The following is a 17,091-nucleotide window of genomic DNA, read 5'->3' on the forward strand; positions in this document are numbered from 1 at the left end:
TGTACGTATTCATTCCCTCTTCCATATCTGTTTGCCCATCTTTAGGATTTTTCGTATGCCTCTTTTCGACTGACACCTAGGGTGCCTCCATCTCCACTGGTAGAAAATTATAAAAACTAATTAGAGAAAGTGCTGTTTTACGTAGGAAAAATTACGTAGGCCACCCTAACTGTGGTGCTTATGTCCCCAGAAATGGGGGAGAAAAGGAAAAGATGCTACCAGGTATAATTTCCCAGTTCAGAATCAGTGCAGGCAGCAAGGATGATGGGATGGCTTCTGTTTAAGAAGCGATTAAAACCAACCAGAATACTTCATCTTGGCAAACAGAGCAGTGGGGAGACGGGTAGGCTAGCAGTCTCATGTATCACGGATGGTATGGAGCTGGTAAACGGGGAACAATTACTGTTACACAAAAACTAAGGGATTACAAACAATATTATCAAGCACTTGGAGGTATCAGGCACCAGAAGAAAGGAAGTAGTGTTTCACACCGTGTGTAATTTGACCACATAATATCTCAGATGCTAAAAAATATTTTTGGATTCAAGAAGCAGACAGACTAATTCAGGGGAAAAAAGGCCCACTGAGAAGTATTAACCATAGTTAGCAGCGCAGCCGCCAGCTAGGACAGCCCTAAAACACTGACTAACTAGCGGGGAGGGCATCGTTGGTTCTCATCGGTAGCGTTAAGCTCTTGCACAGACACAAGCGAAGGAGCTGTTTGGTGTCCTGCGGAAGAACACCAGCTTTCTGAGGAACGGGGTAAAACCCTGCATTTATCCCCAACACTGCCGTGCCCTTCAGAAAGGCCAAGAACATACCACGCATGTTTGGATGGGCTAAACACCACCCAAAAGCTGAGAATTCAGACCCAGCGGTCAAGCACTGCTTGGTGTTAGGTCTAGCTGTTGGGTCACAGCACGGTGTCGCTGGTCCATGGGCACTGCGTTAAGGGGCTTGACCCTTTTTTTGGCAATGACGTGGCCTCAGCTCTGCCAGTAGTTTCAGCTTCTGGAAACACTGACACGCCATGCTCAGTTTTTGCCAGACTTACTCACAGAATAATTAATGTTTCATTTGCAGCGAGTTTATGAAGTGGACTTAAATTCACTCCACTATACTTACTCCCAAGTAATTTATCATCAGCTCTGATATGACTGTATAGTTCAAAGGGATTGCATCTATTATTTAGTATTATGCCTTGGACACAGTGTATATGGATTTTAATGAAAGATTTATCTGGATGTAAATTTTTACTGCAGAGGGGAAGCAACAGTGTGGTCATTTTTCAGGGAAAAAAAAAAACCTCACAGATCTTGCTTTTCTGCTGAATTTGAACTCTGCTTTTGTACATGGCAAAAAAAAAAAAAATCGCAAAATGAATGTTTAGTTATTCTGTAACCAGGCATTTCGGGTCAAAGACACAGAAGGGATCAAAAAAGATAAGCCAAGGTCAGACTTGTTCTTCCTAAGCGTACTGAAGACAAATCTGAGGAGGAAACAGCTCACAAATCAACGTCCTATCTATACTTTGTTTCCTAGCCAGACACTGAAAGTGTCTCCAAGAAGTAAGAAGATATCTCCAGTTAGAGAGTGCCAGTGTTGTCAAGGGAAACATGAAGTAAAACACTCACAGCAGTGGCTAAAAAAAATTGCCTCTGAGAGCGTTCACTGTGCTCTGGAGAAGGAGAAGGCTCCTGGGCACAAGGGCCTACTGTATCCGGTGGGAATCTTTGCGTTGATGTCCATGTCCAGCACGTCCATTGCTGCTTCCAGGCCGGCACGCCCACATTGCTTGTACTACGTTATTCACAAGCCCAGATTTTACTTTCTGTTGCTACACATGACGTGTGCACGGATCCTTTCCCCCGACCCATCCGCTCCAGCCCGGTGGCTAGGAGCCGGAGCGGAGGTGGCCCCTTGCGTGAGCACTGGCAGGAGGCTGTTGGAGCTGGAAGCACTGCATAGGGCTTTGGGGTCTCCGGGGCAAGACGAGCCGTCATTTAGGGAAATGTGGGTGATAGCACCGCACCCCGCAGCTCTGGGCATCTAAACAGCCATCGGGGAAAATACTTTCTTTATTAAACTGTAGGTACATAACCAAGCTAGGTAGGAACTTGGGGTGAAACAGGGTCATCTGGGACGTTGCGCTCGCCCTCCTGCTGTTACAGCCGCCTCTTCGCTGGGGTTAGCATCTCCCTCCTTGCGCTCAGCGATTGCATGGTACAGGCCAAGCCTTTTCTTTGCCCCTCTCTCAAAGGCAGGGAGGGAGATAACATGGTTCGGTAGCTTGTGATCCCGCTCAGTGGCCTTTCCATACGTGCATTCCCCGGCGATGGAGGGAGTTATCGAGGATACTGTAGAAAAATGCCATCTAGCATGATGGCACTTTTAAAATGATCTGTCTTGAAACGAGGAGGAAGGACAGCACAAATTACAGCGCCCAGTGACCTCCAGCCTTGCCCCATCTCTCTCGGCAGAGGGGAGCTCTGGTCTCCCCGAGCACCGATCCTCTCCCTGCCAGACTGAAGCTGAACAGTAAAACTATCTGTTTGGGGCTTATGCATGTCCACTGGATAAAATTGTACAGGAGCAGCCAGAGAAAACTCTGAATCGGATGTAGAGCGGGATTCAAAGGATTAAGCATTCTGGAACACAGCTTGAATGCCAAAGACACTTCATTTCAAGCTGGAAAACATGGAGAACAGGAAGAACATACGGAGGCTGTGCCCATCTTCCACCAAGCGCAAGCTAAGCCGCACCGCCTGCACGCTGAGAGCCCAGCGCTCGGAGGCATCCGCCTTGCTTTGCGGCACGCAGCTCCATCCATGGATGGGGTCATCCGGTGAGGCTGCGCTGGAAAGGAGTCCTCCTTCCCAACCGTGATGGGCACGAAAAACAACATATCAGCCTTACGACAAACTGCAGGGCCTGTTATTAGCAGTCTATTGACTTAGCAAGCTCAGCTGCTGGTACCTGTAATACAGGGGTGGCAAAATCCCTTGTCGGTGCTGAGCACTTTCTCTGCAAAATCAGTTGTTCTCACGAGATGCTCCCAGAGCCTTAGAATGAACGTCCTCTAAAAAAATGGGTAATATTTGCGTTATCAGAACATGTTTTGCTTGCACAGTAAAGACTGAGCCAAGAAGAGCGATCAAGATTGTTTGTTTTAATCCTGGAGTAACTTATTACAGTGTCATTTTACTCGGCGTGCTCTGCTAATACTGATTAGGCCAATAGCTTGAGCAAACAAACCGCGAGTCCCAGCAGTTCGCTCTTTGGGAGAAGGTCGTTCACCCCGCGCTGTAAACGGTCCCGCTAAGGAGGTGTGTTTTTTCTGGGGCTGAAGCGCACCTCACCTGTTGGACTAGCCTTTACCCATGACTCAGGAGCAGAATGAATCACGGCTCGTAGCGCAGCGCGCGCGGGAGGAGAGCCAGGCTGCAGCCTTCCCAAGGCGCCGACGGTGCTCCGGCAAGACGTCTTCAGGCGGCGAGGAGCGGAGGAGAAATGTAGCTTCCGTTCTTCTGGGAACGGCTCGTTTCTGCTGAGTTAACGGAGATAAACTGGCCGTTCTGGTGCATTAACCGGTGAGTTAATTTACAGCTATCTTTAAGGGAAAGTTGATTTATTTATTTCAGTTAGTTAATCCCTGAGATTTTAAGGAAAGGCTGCACGACTTCCTCAAGGAAAGGCTGAATGCAAGCAATTCGTAAGACGGAGAATGGGATCGCTCCTGCATATAGATAGTCAAAAACAGTCAAAGGAAACCATTTAATATAGCTTGTTCTTTAACTTTTGACTTAACAAAGGTTAAAAAATAGCACAGACTGCCCTCTTGTTTTAATATTGTAAATATTAAATGTTTTTCTTGTATTCTTTAACTGGACTCAGTCCACAAAGTACCTTTGTTTGGTACTTCTGTCTTCTGTTGGTGCTTCCACTTCTGTCGCCATGGCGCTACGTTGTGTATCCTGTACGATCGCCAAAGACAGGGCATTCCACTTCAACAATATATTTGGAATAACTTGCACATTTTAACAAGATCAATTAAGATAAGATAACCAGCAGACAGAGAGTCTGGATGGCAAGAGAAGACTATTTTAGAAAGACTTGGACGCTGTAAGCACATTGTCTCATACTGTGTAACGAGCACTGAGAAGGGAGGCTACGGGACATTATCATCTTACCAGAGACTGTATTTTGACGGTCCTTCCAGAAGACCCTCTTGTTTGTATCTTTACTTCTATCGATATGGTAAGGCTCTCAGACTTTCCATTTTCAGAATGAAGAAAGCATCTGGCTTGGTAAACAACCCAGAATATTAAACCTAATAAAACCCAACATAATTACATGGTAGTTGCACAGCCCTGGTGCATGCCCTGGCTGCAAAGAGCTTGCACGCGACCAGGAGCGTGGACGTCCCTCGCAGCCCAAGCCCTCGTGGGGTTACACCACTGTCCAGGGCACTGACCCCACAGTGCTGCCCTGGGTGTGCGGTGGGCTTGTTTCTCCAAGGACTCCCGTCACGAGGAGTGATTTCATTCGTTCACTGCTGGGACCAGTGGCCAACAAAAATGATCACGTTACCATTTTTCCATATTTTGTTAAGATTTCATGGGAGGCCACTGAAGTCCACAGATCCTACTGTTGAACAAGAGGATTTGGGACAGCATTAGCAGGTGATTCTTTGTCCCTGAAGTACACAGCATGCAAATTTTGCAGCTTTTGATGCGGAAATCCCATTTACAAAAAGAAAAAAAATTACAAAATTGTTCAGGTGTCAAACTCAAAATAGCATGGGCAAAATGTTTCCTCGAGAGATACTGGCCCATTTGTTCTTTCCACCTCCTTCCATACACGCTTAAAATGGACAAGTTTGCCCTTATTCAAGTACCCAAGTTGGGAAGCAACCTCAGAAGAGCCTGAGATGCCTTCAGAGGGCTTGGAGACCGACGTCCACAGCTCGGAGATGTCCACGGCCCCGTTCTGAAGGCTCTTCCCTGTCTAGCAGCAGCCCCAGTGATGGAGGAGACATGCTGGCAGGGGATGCAATGGAGATGATATCACCGTGCTCTCCCACCTTGCTTGGCGGAGCAACACTCACCCAAGTGAGACAGAGGAGATGAAGCAGCTGGAGGAGATGACTTTAAAATCTCTCTTTCAGACTGGAAGGACCAAACTCTCCGGAGCGTGTCCAGCGTGGCTGCAGGGCTCGCTGCTACCGGCTCTTACTGGGGAAACCGGTGGCACAGACAGTGCTCTGGATCCCGCAGACCAGCCACACACGGAGGCTGGAGGGACTGTGCAGGCTCTCAGCAGTTTATTTTATAGTTTTGATGAATGAGACTAGTTCAGTCGGTTTGATGCAGACATAAAAGATCCTGACAATAGCAGGGATTTCTTCTAGTGTCTTTTACCTAAATTTCCTACTACTATGAGATAAAATATTCCTTCTGCTACCGTACTATATCTTAGTGGTTCTGGCATCCAATCTGTGGGGGAGATTTGGGGATACTAAAAACTTTATGAAGTAGTGAAATACTTTAAACAACCTTCTAGCATCCCCGCTGTGCATGACAGCTTGTCTTAAGTGTGGATGTCAGGATGTGGCCCCCAGGTTATGAAACACCTTAGGAGAAAATGAGCAACATGCATGTCAAATACTCCTATTCGAGCAAATGATTAGACCGAAGTCCTGCACAGCAAGATTGAACACGCTCATGTGGCACTTATTAGGGCGCAGCAGACTTGTAAGTTCATTTCCTTGGCAGCAGCGTTTTATTTCCTCCTTTCTGGGGAGTGACCCGTGTGCACGGTTAAGGCTCGCCTGGACTCTAAGGTAATTGGTGTTCCTAACCGCAGGGAGCAGCTTCACCCGTATTCCCTGAAACGCAGAGCCAAGGTGCAACACGTGGGATATTCCAGAGTCCTGCGGAGCGTTGCGAGCAGGCAGGCAGGCAGCCTGCATGCCCAGCTGGCGATAAAACGTGACCTTTGAATTGTGAAGACATTGAGATCAATGATGCGTGGGAAGGGGGGGAAATAGTAGCAATCATTAGGTCTATAACCGATAGGACACATGCTTGGCGGAGGAGTCAGCGGGAGCATTGCTGACACGCCTGGCGCGGTGGGACGTGCTGCTGCGCGATTTCCCGGGAAATGTTTCCAACGGTGCCAGGACACACTACGGACGAAGGCAAAGAAGAGCTTCAAAGAGTGGCAGCAGTCTGAGTCAGCATATAATAATTAATCGCCTGCAGGGCCAGCATGTCTGAGGGACACGTGCCGTGGTGTCCTTCACCTGCGGGTGGGTGACAGCTCAGAGGAGGCCCGCGCTCGGCGGCAGCATCGCTGCTGTCTCGTGGCTGGTCGGTGGCCCGGGTGAAGCGAGCCTTGTGGTCTCAAGCTGGCTCACAGCGGACTCTTATCCTTGCTGTTAACCCCATTCCTTCCCTCGGCAGCTGTTGGTCATCCCGTGGTGGCATCCGTACTGTTTCTTAGCCCACGCTGTGAGCCCTCGTTCCAGCCCCTTGTGCCCACAAGTAGCTCAGCTCAGGGGCGAGCTGGCTGGGTGGCCGCGTGGGGAAGGCCGGGTGCTGAAGAGGGACAGACCCATGCTCAAGCTATGCCTTTACGGGCAGGGTGGATGTAACCACCGAGCTCGCTTGGCTTTGCCTGCCACCAGACCGGAGGGCTGCAGCGGCTGGGGGGACAGGGACAGGGCCACTGGGGCGTCCTCTGCTCAGAGCAGGTCCCTCCGAAGAGGCTGGAGAATTGAGATGGGCCAAGCAGCTATAAAAGCTGGATTGGTGCCACTGAAAAATCAGGGACTAAAGGTCAGGGAGGAGCTTTCTGCTTCCTCGAGGGATGGGAGATACCTTTGCCTCTGTGGCAACCTAGCTAGTCCTCCTCCTGGAGCTGAGCCCTCCGCTCCCTCATCTCCACACGCCTGTTCTGCCACCCATGGGCTGGCAGCAGATAGTCACTGTCCCCAAAATCTCTGCTGTCTGGGGACAGTGGCAGCGGAGCAATGATGGAAGCAAAGAGGTTAGTTGGGAAGGGGCTGGCTCTGGGCAACAGAGCAAGCCCTGCCCTGGGGAGGACTTTCCACAGACGCTGGCAGTAGCTCGGAGGGCAGCTCTTGCACGTGCAGGCTTTGCATCTGTGCGGGCTTCCCAGCCTGCAGCCCCTGCACTGAACCCGCTCAGCTGTGGCCTCGGTGGCTCCTGGAGTCACCCGTATCCACACCCCATCCCGGCGGTGCAGCCACACATCGGCAGAGGAAAACAGGAGCTGTAACTTCACAGATGCGTCGGGTTCCCTCTTTGAATAGACCCACCAGCTGTCTGAGTCATTTAAAAGGTGACTATCACTTCTTCTTGTGCTTTTGTCTCCTTTCGTCTGCTACAAAAATTCAAAACCAGATATGCTGGACTGTTATTTCCAGTCCCTCTGCTCCTCGTGCAGCTTCCAGGGCCCTGCACAGGGCACCAGCACAGGGGACCGGGAGGCTGCTCCTCACCCCCTGGCTCTTCCTCTTTCCCAGGCTTCTGCATGCTGAAGAAACACTGGTGAAGGCGTGATCCAGCCCAGCTGCACATTCAAATATGAAGTTATTCTGGATAATCCCATTTTTCCTGCTGCAAGGTAGGGTCTGGGCTTAGAGGAGCACAGTGTGGGTGAAGCAGGTCACATGCGCTGAGGCTGTGCCTGCTCCCAGCCGTGTACCCGCTCCGGGCTCAGCAGGGGTTGCAGCAAGAAATTGGCTGCTGGGCGTGTTTGTAGGAGCTAGTCGTGCACGAGTTTCCAGCATCGTTGCGTGACCCCGTGAACGCTGCAGTGGCTGAGGGCAAACACCTGTTTGAGCGCACACATATACGGTGAGAGGAGTATTATTGCAATAGCATGTGTACCTGGACCTCTAATGCGCTTGAAACTTGGTTTTGCCCTCTCCAAGACATGGGCCCATTCGCCTCGGTAGGCACCAGCAGCAGCCTGGCTTAACCATGGGGAGGTTACACCCCAAGGCGATGCTCACAACGCTGCTGTGACCTCTTTGGCATCAAGGAAGAGAGCTGAGTGTCACAGAGGTTTGATTTTTTTTAAACCGAGGATCATTGTCTAATACGGCATTACACAGGGACTCTCTGCACCCATCCAGCGCGGTGGGGTTAGACAGCAAAGCTGGAAAGACCTGACCCCAAACCCTTCCCCCTCCAATTCCCCCGAAATAGAGGCCTTAGAGGCAGTTTGTAGTTCATCTAGCTGGAGCAGGACGTCAGGGTGTTTTGGCTTACAGAGGCCAAGAAGCAGCCTACAAGGAAGGGAGGAGGATCGCCAAAGGGTCTGAACCTCCTCTGCTTCTTGGACCAGTCCTGGAGAGCAGCCTCCCCCCGCCCGGGAATGGCAGAAGGGGCTGAGCACCCATTTATGGGGCGCTTATGGGGTGGCCGCACTCGGATTCTGGTTTCTTTGCAGACACCGAAACTTTCCTGATGAAAAATGCCAAAGCCAAGCTGTGTCTACAAGCCAGCCCGACGGATGGGAATTTACTGCTGGCGGGCTGTGACCCAAGCTCGGATTTCCAAGACTGGTCTTGGCAGGGCGATTCGCTGGTGAATCTCGGCACGCTGGCGTGCCTCTCCGTGGGGGAGGACAGCGGAGTGCGGACCAGTGCCTGCGACAGCGCGGGCCGCACGCGCTGGGACTGCTCCAGCTGGCTGCTCTCGCCGCTGGGCAGCAGCCAGGGCTACCTGGCAGCAACCAGGAGGGGAGTCAGCCTCGCCGCTGCGAGAGGCCCCAAGGCGCAGTGGCAAGGGGCCGCGGAGAGGAGCGTGTGTGCGGAGAAGGCAGGTGAGGGCTGCGCAGCGTGGTGCGCACGCGCTGCCGGGGAACCAGGCACTGGCTGTGTCCCGGGGTCTTCCCGACCATGAACAGATCCAGAAACACTCTGCACTTCTCGGGGCGTGAGAGAAGGCTGTGCCGGAGAGCTTTGCTGTGCCGGAGAGCTTCGCTGTGCCGGAGAGCTTTGCTGTGCCGGAGAGCTTCGCTCTGCCTCGTGGCAGAGAGGCAATGGGCGGCCCTGGGAAACGAGGAGAGGGCTGTTTTTATCTTGAAGAATTGCAGCGAAAATCCACTGCCTCTTTCTCTTCCTCTCCGCAGCCAAGGCAGAGCACAGCAGGTACCTGCCCGCAGCCCTCGCCAGCACGCGCACGTATGGGCCCACGGCAGGCAACGCTGCCCTTGCGCTGGGTTTGGCTCCGGCGCAGCTGGAGGAGCTGCTGTGGTTCTTCCGCAGAGAAGACCGTAAGTCCCAGCGATGCTCCCAGGCCGAAGGTTGAAATCGAGATATACGGTCCTGGCTTGTGAACCCCCTTGGGCGGGTGCCCGAGGGAATTATCCCAGGAGGCAGAACCAGTTATGCCAACCCTCGATTTCACCCCCAGAGAAAGCGGGCCATGAGCAAAGACGGGAGTGAGGCTCTGCAGAGACAGGATCCTCTCCTGGAGAGGAGTTCATCCTCTTTCCAGGAATATTCTGCCAAGAGAGCAAAGGTCTGGGGATCACCAGTGGTTTCGGCAGGTGGAGGGAGCAGATCAATATGAGCTGGTCGGGGTCCCCAGGGTGAACTTCAAAGCCGCAGAAATCAAGGACGGAGCAGCCACTGCCGCCCGTGCTGCACACCACCTGCCTGAGCACGGGAAGGGAGAAGGGAAGGCAGAGCCCTTCCAGCAGCGTCCGTGGAGGGATGCTGCAGCCCCCAGCCCTGCGCCCGGCCTCCAGCACCACCCTCGGACCGTGGGCAGGGTTGAAAAGGCAGATGTGGTCACTGGGAGAGACGCAGACCCCAAGGTGGGGGGACTGGGAGAGGCAAAAATCAGCCGTGTGAGCCTCCCACCCAGGGAGGAGTTACCTGAGGTTATCCCCAAAAACATGACCTGGGGGCTCGGCTCTGGATGCTGCGTTGGGCACCAGCACCTCTGCCCTCATCCCGCAGCCGAGCCATGGCAGTGGGAGCACCGGGCTCCCCAGAAAACGCCTGGCTGGGCCGTGCTGACCGCACCGCTCCGCGCATGCTAACGCCGCGTGTCGACGCTTCCCCGCAGCGTCGGCGTGGAATTACGCTCTCCTCGCCCTTTCCCTCGTGGTCCTGCTCCTGGGTCTCTTCCTCCTGGCCGTGAACATCGCGCGGAACAGGTGAGGCTGGAGAAGGTCGGGGTCCTCCGGGGTGGGCTGGCGAGACCCCCGAGCGGGCGGGCACGTGGCCGTGGCCGGGCAGGGCACGCCGAGACGCGGGGCAGGAGCAAGCACGGAGGGGTGGGGACAGGAGCGGACAGACCCGTTGGAGCCTCCCCGTTGGTAAGAGCTTGCCCAGCTCCTTGCTTCCCTGCGGACCTCGCGTGTCGCCCAGGACTCCCTTTCTCTGGGTTCGTCACCTCCACAGTGGCAGCAGCAGGACCGGCCAAGCCAAGAGGGCTGCTGGGAGGGGATGCCGCGAGATGGGGTACCGCGAGGTGCTCGCCCGTCCGCACAGGGGCTTTGAAGCACTTATAATCATGCACGAGCAAACAGCTGAAGGTGCAAAAGCCCTCTGGAGATCTGGTACTGCTCCACGGCAGGAGCGTGTGGGCCCCATGGCAAGGAGGGCAGAGGCGACCGTGCGTGGGCTCCTGCCTGCTGTTCCACTCCTCGTCCCCTTTCCACGCCTCCCCGCAGGAAAAGGAAGATGCATGCGGAAGCCGTGCCAGCCGCGGAGCAAGCCGAGCTGGAAGCCACGCAAGCCCTGATGCCCGCGCAGGAGTACGGCCACGCCGACCCGCAGAAGCAGGAGCTGCTGCCCAAGGAGGAGAGGTTGGGCGAGGTGCTGGTGCAGTGGAGGGACGGGACCATCACCACCCTGTACACCGAGCCGCCGGAGGAGGCCGTGTAAGAGCAGCTGGCGTCAAACCACCTGGACCCCACGGAGCACATCGGAATGTCCCAACTCGTGGCCATCAACGGTCGGGAAGTTTAAAACCAGTTTTAGCCTGGAAACAGCAAAGGAAGCCGCGGGGCTGCACAGGCGGAGGTGGCTCCGGGCTGCAGGACAAACCCCTGGCTGATCCGCGCCCGCCGGGCTCGGCTGCCCCGGCCACTGCCCTGTGCCAGCTCCGCCGCCCGCGTGCAGACATCTCCTGCCCGCGGCACGGCACGGCACGGCACGGAGCGGAGCGGCACGGCACGGCACGGCACGGCCGTCAGCCAAGGAACGCGCCGGCGAGGCTCGTCCAGGAACAGCAACGCTAACGCCGAGGACCTCTCGTTCTTTTCAAAAGTTGTCTTTATTAAAATATTTTCCAAAGTGGGTGATTGAAATCACATACTGCATCTCTCTATATATACCAGTAAGGTCATATATATAAATATATATGTATATATGTACATATATACACGCGCTCATGGCTATTTTACCCTGCAGATAAGAGCAGCTCCAGAGGGAAGGAGAACATCCAACCTGGTAGAGCAAAGGAAAGGAAATGCAGAAGCCTTGGCCCCAGCCATGGCCCGGTCATCGCACCCCGCGCTCCGCGTTAGGGTTCAATTCGCACCCCGCACAGGTCACGTGGAAGCGCCATGAAATAATTTAAGACATTTTGAAACTATATTGGTCTTTTAACCAGAGGTTTCTAAGCGTGTGCCCTTGCCAGCGAAGCGTTTCTCTTTGCAAAGTCTTTAAAAAGGACCACGGCAGTGTAAGAAGTTGCTTAAAACCCAGCTGTGACTTGTTTCAAAGCACAGGGATCAGTTTTAGGACACTCAACGCCTTTAGTCAGCTGTGATAATATTTGCAGCTTTCTCATTCAGATAAAAAATAAACAAAAAAAGCTTCCTCCGACTTATTGCTCGGTCGGTTGACCTGTGAGACGAGTCACATGGGGGTCTCCAGGTTGGAGGAACGATCACCTTCCCCTCAAGCCGTACGTCTCCGGGCAGCAGCCTTCAGCCCCCTGTCCGGCCGCGGTGCCGGGGGCAAATCCCGGCCCCAGGCGCCGAGCATCCCGCGTCGGCGTCATGGGCGGGGGGGGGGGCACGTCCTTAAAATATTTTGAAGCCTTTCAGCAAGGTCAAGGTGGGCGCTTTCCTCTTGCTCTGAGCCCGCGAGGACTTCACCGTCACCAGCTTGGCCTGGGCCACCGAGGGCACCTCCTTGTAGGTGACGGTGGAGAGGGTGCTGAGGGCGCAGGCGGCGGGGCCGGCGCGCGGCGGGCAGGGCCGCTCCTCGGCGAGGAAGAGCGGCCGGCGCTCGGCAGCCCGCCGCACCTCCCGCACGGCCTCGTGGAAGACGTGCCGCACCGCCTCGAAGCCCAGGCACGCCGACACCTCGAAGAAGAGGCAGCCGAAGGCGGCGGCCAGCGACAGCCCCTCCGCTTTGGTGACCTGCCTGCGGGAGGAGGCGACAGAGGGGTGTGCGGGGGCTTTTTCTCTCTTCTCCCTTTTTTTCTTTCCTTTTTTCTTTCCTTTTCCAACGCTGCCCCATGCAAGAGACCCGCAAGCAAGGATGCTAAAAGCCGCGAGCCGGCCGAGCCGAGCCAAAACCACCCATTTGCTATTACTCAGTAATTACCCCCTTTTTAATTAATATTTTTTAACCCCGGTCCCAGCGCGGCCGCTACCTGTAGGGCTCCATATCCAGCTTGTTTCCCAGCAGGAGGACGGGGCGGGCGCGCGGGCAGCCCCCGGCGTGGGCGGCGAGGACGTCCAGGTAGCGGCGGCAGCCGGCGAAGCTGCGCTTGTCCTCGATGCTGTAGACCACCAGGAAGGCGCTGGCCCAGCGCAGGTAGCGTTCGCAGTTCACGGGGCCGTCCTGGGTGGCACGAGGGCTCCGCCTGAGCCTCGGCGTGTGGTTTTGGTGGTAGCGACCCAAAATGAGGGTGTCGCCCCCCCGCCCCGCTGCCCCGACCCGCCGGGCGCTTGCTCACCTGGTCGGCGGTGTCCATCACCTTCAGCAGCACCGGCTGCTGGTCCACCAGCTCCTCCGACGTGTAGGTGTCCTCTGCAAGGAGAAGCGAAGCGCCGGCTGGTTAGGGCTTTTCCAGCCCGTGGGAAAGGGGGGAAAAAACTGGGAAAAAAGGGCCCCCAGGGAAAAGCCTCAGCCCCCCGCTCCCACCGCACGCTGGTGCCTGGCCGTGCACTGGGAACGGCTCCTGGCTGTGCACCGGGAATGGTCCTGACCGTGCACCGGGAACGGATCCTGGCAGTGCACCAGGAATGGCAACGGCTCCCGGTTGCGCACCGGGAACAGTCCTGACCATGCACCGGGAATGGTCCTGACCGTGCACCGGGAACGGATCCTGGCCGTGCACCAGGAATGGCAACGGCTCCCGGCTGTGCACCGGGAACAGTCCTGACCATGCACCGGGAACGGCTCCCGACCGTGCACCGGGAACGGCTCCCCGCAGCGATGCTGCCCCCGCGCTGCTCCTGCTGCATGCAAAAAACAGCTTGGGATTTGGTTTCTCCTTGGGACCAAAACCTCCTCCCCGTGATTCAGCTCCCGGGATTGAACGCGGTGCAGCAAGTGCCGCAAGTGCCGCCAGCACCATCCCGGCTCTCCCTGCTCCAAGGCAGAGCAGGACCTTCGCCGTGCCGGGACACGGGCCGGGAGCTAAGCCGAGGGGGCTGTTTTTCAACAAATCAGGCAAAAAGCAGCAACCGCTTTCTTTAGAAACGCGGGAAGACGGGAAGGGCTCTGCCCCCGCTAGATCCTTAACGGTGCATTTGAGAGAGGTTTTGGCGTGGGAGGATGGCGGAGCCGCTCCTGCCTTTGCAACCTCACTCCCAAACGCGATCTAAGGATTTCTCCTTTTTTTTATTTTTAAGAGCACAAGTCGCTGAGTTATTAGGGGCTGCAGCCAGCTCCTGGACAAGGTCCATATCTTGCGAACGTCCCCGATAAATCATTGACAGTGCTGCGCTGTGTACTGGAATTAGGCCTAGGAAAACAGTTATTAATTACTCAAATGAAGCCCAAGTGGAAAAACTGCCCAAAACCTCCAACGGCGACGAGCGGCCCCCGGGGCCGCCTGCACCCGCGGGGAGGAACGCTTCCTCGGATGCCGGCGCCGAAAGCCGGCTGGGCGCCCGCGGGGCGAGGAAAGCGGCCGGCCCCCGCGCTTGGGTCCCGCGGGGCCGGGACGGAGCCAGGGACCAGGGATGGTGTGCCGGGAAAATCGGGGGGAATAACCACAAAAAGAAAAACTTACCCAAGTTTGGGTCGTATTCACTTATGAACCTCTTGGTGAGAAACTTCACGGTTAGCGCTGCAAAAGGCGAGAAGAGGTGGATCACGGCTCCGGGCGGTTTGTATCCGTGCTGGGGGGGTTCCCCCGGCCACAGCCTGCGGTGCCCCGGAGCAGCACCACCGGCATCGCTCCCGGCTGGAATTAAAGCATCGCTAAAGCCGATTTTCCCCTTCAGTGTTTGCACTATCGTTCCCATCTCTGGGTAGAAAAAAACATTCATGCAACGGAAAAATGCACATTTTGTGAGCCCAAGCGCCAGCTCTGCCAGCACGGGCTCTGCAGGGTGAGTGATTTGCCTTAACCGAACACAATTCCCATCAAAACGTGGCCTGAGCATGGGCCGGGAGCTGGGAGAGATGAAATCGAGCCCCCACCTTGCTTTGACACTGGCTCTTTTCCTACGGATTTGGGGCAAATTCTCTCCTGGCAGCATCAAGGTTATATATATGGCAATGCTCTGCGCTGCGTTTGAGGCCGGCTGCAGGCTGCGAGGGGCTGTGATCGCGGCTGGCAGAGAGCAGCAACCCCGGCTCGGGGTTTGCACTCAGTTTCGTTCCGGATCGGAAGGAAACCGAGATTTCTCGGGGCAGCGCCGCACGGCAGCCGCCCGCGGCCCCAGGTTCGGCCCTTTCCCAGCCCCGCGGCGGCCGGGCAGGCGCGATGGCTCGCTGCAGCCTGGCCGGCTCCCGGCTCCCGCAGGAAAGGTCGTGCTCTGCTCCCTCATGGAACAAATGGGAATTTTCCAGCAGAAACGCCGCTTTCCACGGCTGTGCTTACTTACCCGAAGGACTGCGCGGTAGAGGCCCGCTTTGTTTTCTTTGCACAAAAAAAGCTGCTCTGGGTCATTTTTAGAGGCTTTCAAAATGCATTAGTCGTGTTTTCCCCTCTATTGTTTATAGAGACAGAGTCATGCTATTAAGCCCCGCGGCCTCGGAGCTGCCCAGGCAGCGGCACCGGGAGGGTTTCCCGCGCCTCCTCCCTCTGCTGCGGGGCGACAGCGAGGGGTTGGGGCATTCCCGTGGGAAGACCCGCACCACGGCAGCAACGACCCCCCGTTCGCGTGCAACACGAGCACCCCGAGCGCGGTGCGGATGCTCGCACGCTGCTGTCTGCGTGCAACACGAGCAAGCACGACTGCTGCCCCAGAGCCAGCGCCGCAGGGCTGGGATGGCTTGCGGGGAAAGGCTACGTCCCGCTACAGGCAGCCACGGCTAGAGGAACTTTTTACTTTTCCCAAACATGCAAAAAAAACCCCATACGAAGGCTGCTGGCCCCCGTGGTCCTGCAGGGCACCGTGCCAGCGCTCCCTGCTCCCAGATCGGGATCTCAGCCCCCATCGCAGACCTCAGCCCCATCCCGGACCTCAGCTCCCGTCCCGGACCTCAGCTCCCATCCCGGACCTCAGCTCCCATCCCAGACCTCAGCCCCATCCCGGACCTCAGCTCCCGTCCCGGACCTCAGCTCCCATCCCAGACCTCAGCGTCATCCCAGACCTCAGCCCCCACCCCAGACCCCGGCCCCCGTCCCGGACCTCAGCCCCCGTCCTGGACCTCAGCCCCATCCTGGACCTCAGCCCCATCCCAGATCTCAGCCCCCATCCCGGACCTCAGCCCCATCCCAGATCTCAGCCCCCATCCCGGACCTCAGCCCCATCCCAGATCTCAGCCCCCACCCCGGACCTCAGCCCCATCCCAGATCTCAGCCCCCACCCCGGACCTCAGCCCCATCCCAGATCTCAGCCCCCACCCCAGACCTCAGCCCCACCTCAGACCTCGGCCCCCAACCCAGACCCCGGCCCCCGTCCCGGACCTCAGCCCCCGTCCTGGACCTCAGCCCCATCCTGGACCTCAGCCCCATCCCAGATCTCAGCCCCCATCCCGGACCTCAGCCCCACCCCAGATCTCAGCCCCCACCCCAGACCTCAGCCCCACCTCAGACCTCGGCCCCCAACCCAGACCCCGGCCCCCGTCCCGGACCTCAGCCCCATCCTGGACCTCAGCCCCGTCCCAGACCTCAGCCCCCACCCCAGACCTCGGCCCCCACCCCAGACCCTGGCCCCATCCCGGACCTCGACCCCCGTCCCGGACCTCAGCCCCCTCCCCGACCTCGGCCCCGTCCCGGCCTCGCTGCAGCCCCCCCGCCCGGGCTCCGCGGCGGTCCCGGCCCCGCTCCCCCCCCCCCCGCCCCCGCCCCGCGCCCTCACCTGACTTGCCGGCGCCGCGGCAGCCCACGAGGGCCAGGTTGCAGTGGGGCGGGCTGCACTGGGGCAGGCTGCAGTGGGGCAGGGCGCCGGGGGCGGCCCGCGCTCTGCCGAACATCGCGGCCTGCGGGACAGAGCGGCAGCGCTGGGGGGGGCCGGCGGCGCCGGGGCCGCGCCCGCCCCGTCGGGGCCGCGGCTGCCGGGAGGAGCGGCCGGGCGCCCCGCTGCCAGCGCCGCCGCGGCGGGCGGGGGGGGGACGGGGGGGGGACGGCGGGGGGGGGAGGCGCCGCCGCCGAGCGCCTTGTAAGGAAGCCGCCGCCGCGCCCCGGGGCTCCGTCCCGGTGGGGGGGGGGGGGTGACGGCGGGACCCCCGCGGAGAGGGGCAGAGCCGCGGCCGCTGCGTCCCGCCGCCCCCGGCCCGCGCAGCCCCGCTGAGGCCGCCGCGCTCATCGCACCTCCGCAGCCTGCAGCAGCGCGGAGCCGCACACGGGCCGCAGCGGCGGCGCCGGGCAGCCGGAGCCCCTCACCGTTGCATCAGGCAGGCGCCCGGCGCAGCGGGGCCGGGGGGGGGGGGGGGGGCGGTGCGAGCTGAAGTCACCGTTGTCA

General features: G+C 57.5%; 2 protein-coding genes and 1 long non-coding RNA gene across 5 annotated transcripts; 1 reads left to right on the forward strand and 2 right to left on the reverse strand.

Moving 5' to 3' along the window:
* Positions 1–1,206: 1,206 nt before the first annotated feature.
* On the reverse strand, positions 1,207–3,497 carry LOC112996318 (uncharacterized). The gene is made up of 2 exons (XR_003262403.2): positions 3,360–3,497; positions 1,207–3,079 (listed from the first exon to the last, which is right to left on the reverse strand). It is a non-coding gene; the product is annotated as an uncharacterized LOC112996318 (long non-coding RNA).
* Positions 3,454–11,312, forward strand: SLC51B (SLC51 subunit beta). Of its 2 annotated transcripts, none has more exons than XM_064517872.1 (6): positions 3,454–3,590; positions 7,550–7,650; positions 8,482–8,856; positions 9,166–9,309; positions 10,110–10,200; positions 10,720–11,312. In XM_064517872.1, the coding sequence occupies exons 2-6, from the start codon at positions 7,611–7,613 to the stop codon at positions 10,931–10,933; spliced, it is 864 nt and encodes a 287-aa protein (XP_064373942.1). In that variant the 5' UTR covers positions 3,454–3,590; positions 7,550–7,610; the 3' UTR covers positions 10,934–11,312. The 2 variants fall into 2 exon arrangements, with proteins under 2 accessions (XP_064373942.1, XP_025977538.2); XM_026121753.2 differs by lacking the exon at positions 3,454–3,590 and adding an exon at positions 6,703–7,365.
* RASL12 (RAS like family 12) lies at positions 11,306–17,044 on the reverse strand. Of its 2 annotated transcripts, XM_064517871.1 has the most exons (6): positions 16,941–17,044; positions 16,489–16,609; positions 14,247–14,303; positions 12,963–13,036; positions 12,657–12,847; positions 11,306–12,424 (listed from the first exon to the last, which is right to left on the reverse strand). In XM_064517871.1, exons 2-6 carry the CDS (start codon positions 16,601–16,603, stop codon positions 12,079–12,081), a joined length of 783 nt encoding a protein of 260 aa, XP_064373941.1. In that variant the 5' UTR covers positions 16,604–16,609; positions 16,941–17,044; the 3' UTR covers positions 11,306–12,078. The 2 variants fall into 2 exon arrangements, with proteins under 2 accessions (XP_064373941.1, XP_025977474.2); XM_026121689.2 differs by lacking the exons at positions 16,489–16,609; positions 16,941–17,044 and having other exon boundaries at positions 14,247–15,664.
* Positions 17,045–17,091: the final 47 nt, after the last annotated feature.

Source organism: Dromaius novaehollandiae, chromosome 10 (genome assembly GCF_036370855.1).
Source record: "Dromaius novaehollandiae isolate bDroNov1 chromosome 10, bDroNov1.hap1, whole genome shotgun sequence".
Lineage (NCBI taxonomy): Eukaryota > Metazoa > Chordata > Aves > Casuariiformes > Dromaiidae > Dromaius > Dromaius novaehollandiae.

Bases quoted from the DNA above. Each gene is read 5' to 3' on its own strand.
- SLC51B (XM_064517872.1), top strand. From the start codon at position 7,611: ATGAAGTTATTCTGGATAATCCCATTTTTCCTGCTGCAAG. The intron at 7,651-8,481 runs GTAGGGTCTGGG...GTTTCTTTGCAG, and splicing joins CCCATTTTTCCTGCTGCAAG to ACACCGAAACTTTCCTGATG. The intron at 9,310-10,109 runs GTAAGTCCCAGC...GCTTCCCCGCAG, and splicing joins GTTCTTCCGCAGAGAAGACC to CGTCGGCGTGGAATTACGCT.
- RASL12 (XM_026121689.2), bottom strand. From the start codon at position 14,718: ATGCTGCCAGGAGAGAATTTGCCCCAAATCCGTAGGAAAAGAGCCAGT. The intron at 13,037-14,246 runs GTAAGTTTTTCT...TTCTCCTTGCAG, and splicing joins TGAATACGACCCAAACTTGG to AGGACACCTACACGTCGGAG. The intron at 12,848-12,962 runs GTGAGCAAGCGC...CGTGCCACCCAG, and splicing joins TGATGGACACCGCCGACCAG to GACGGCCCCGTGAACTGCGA.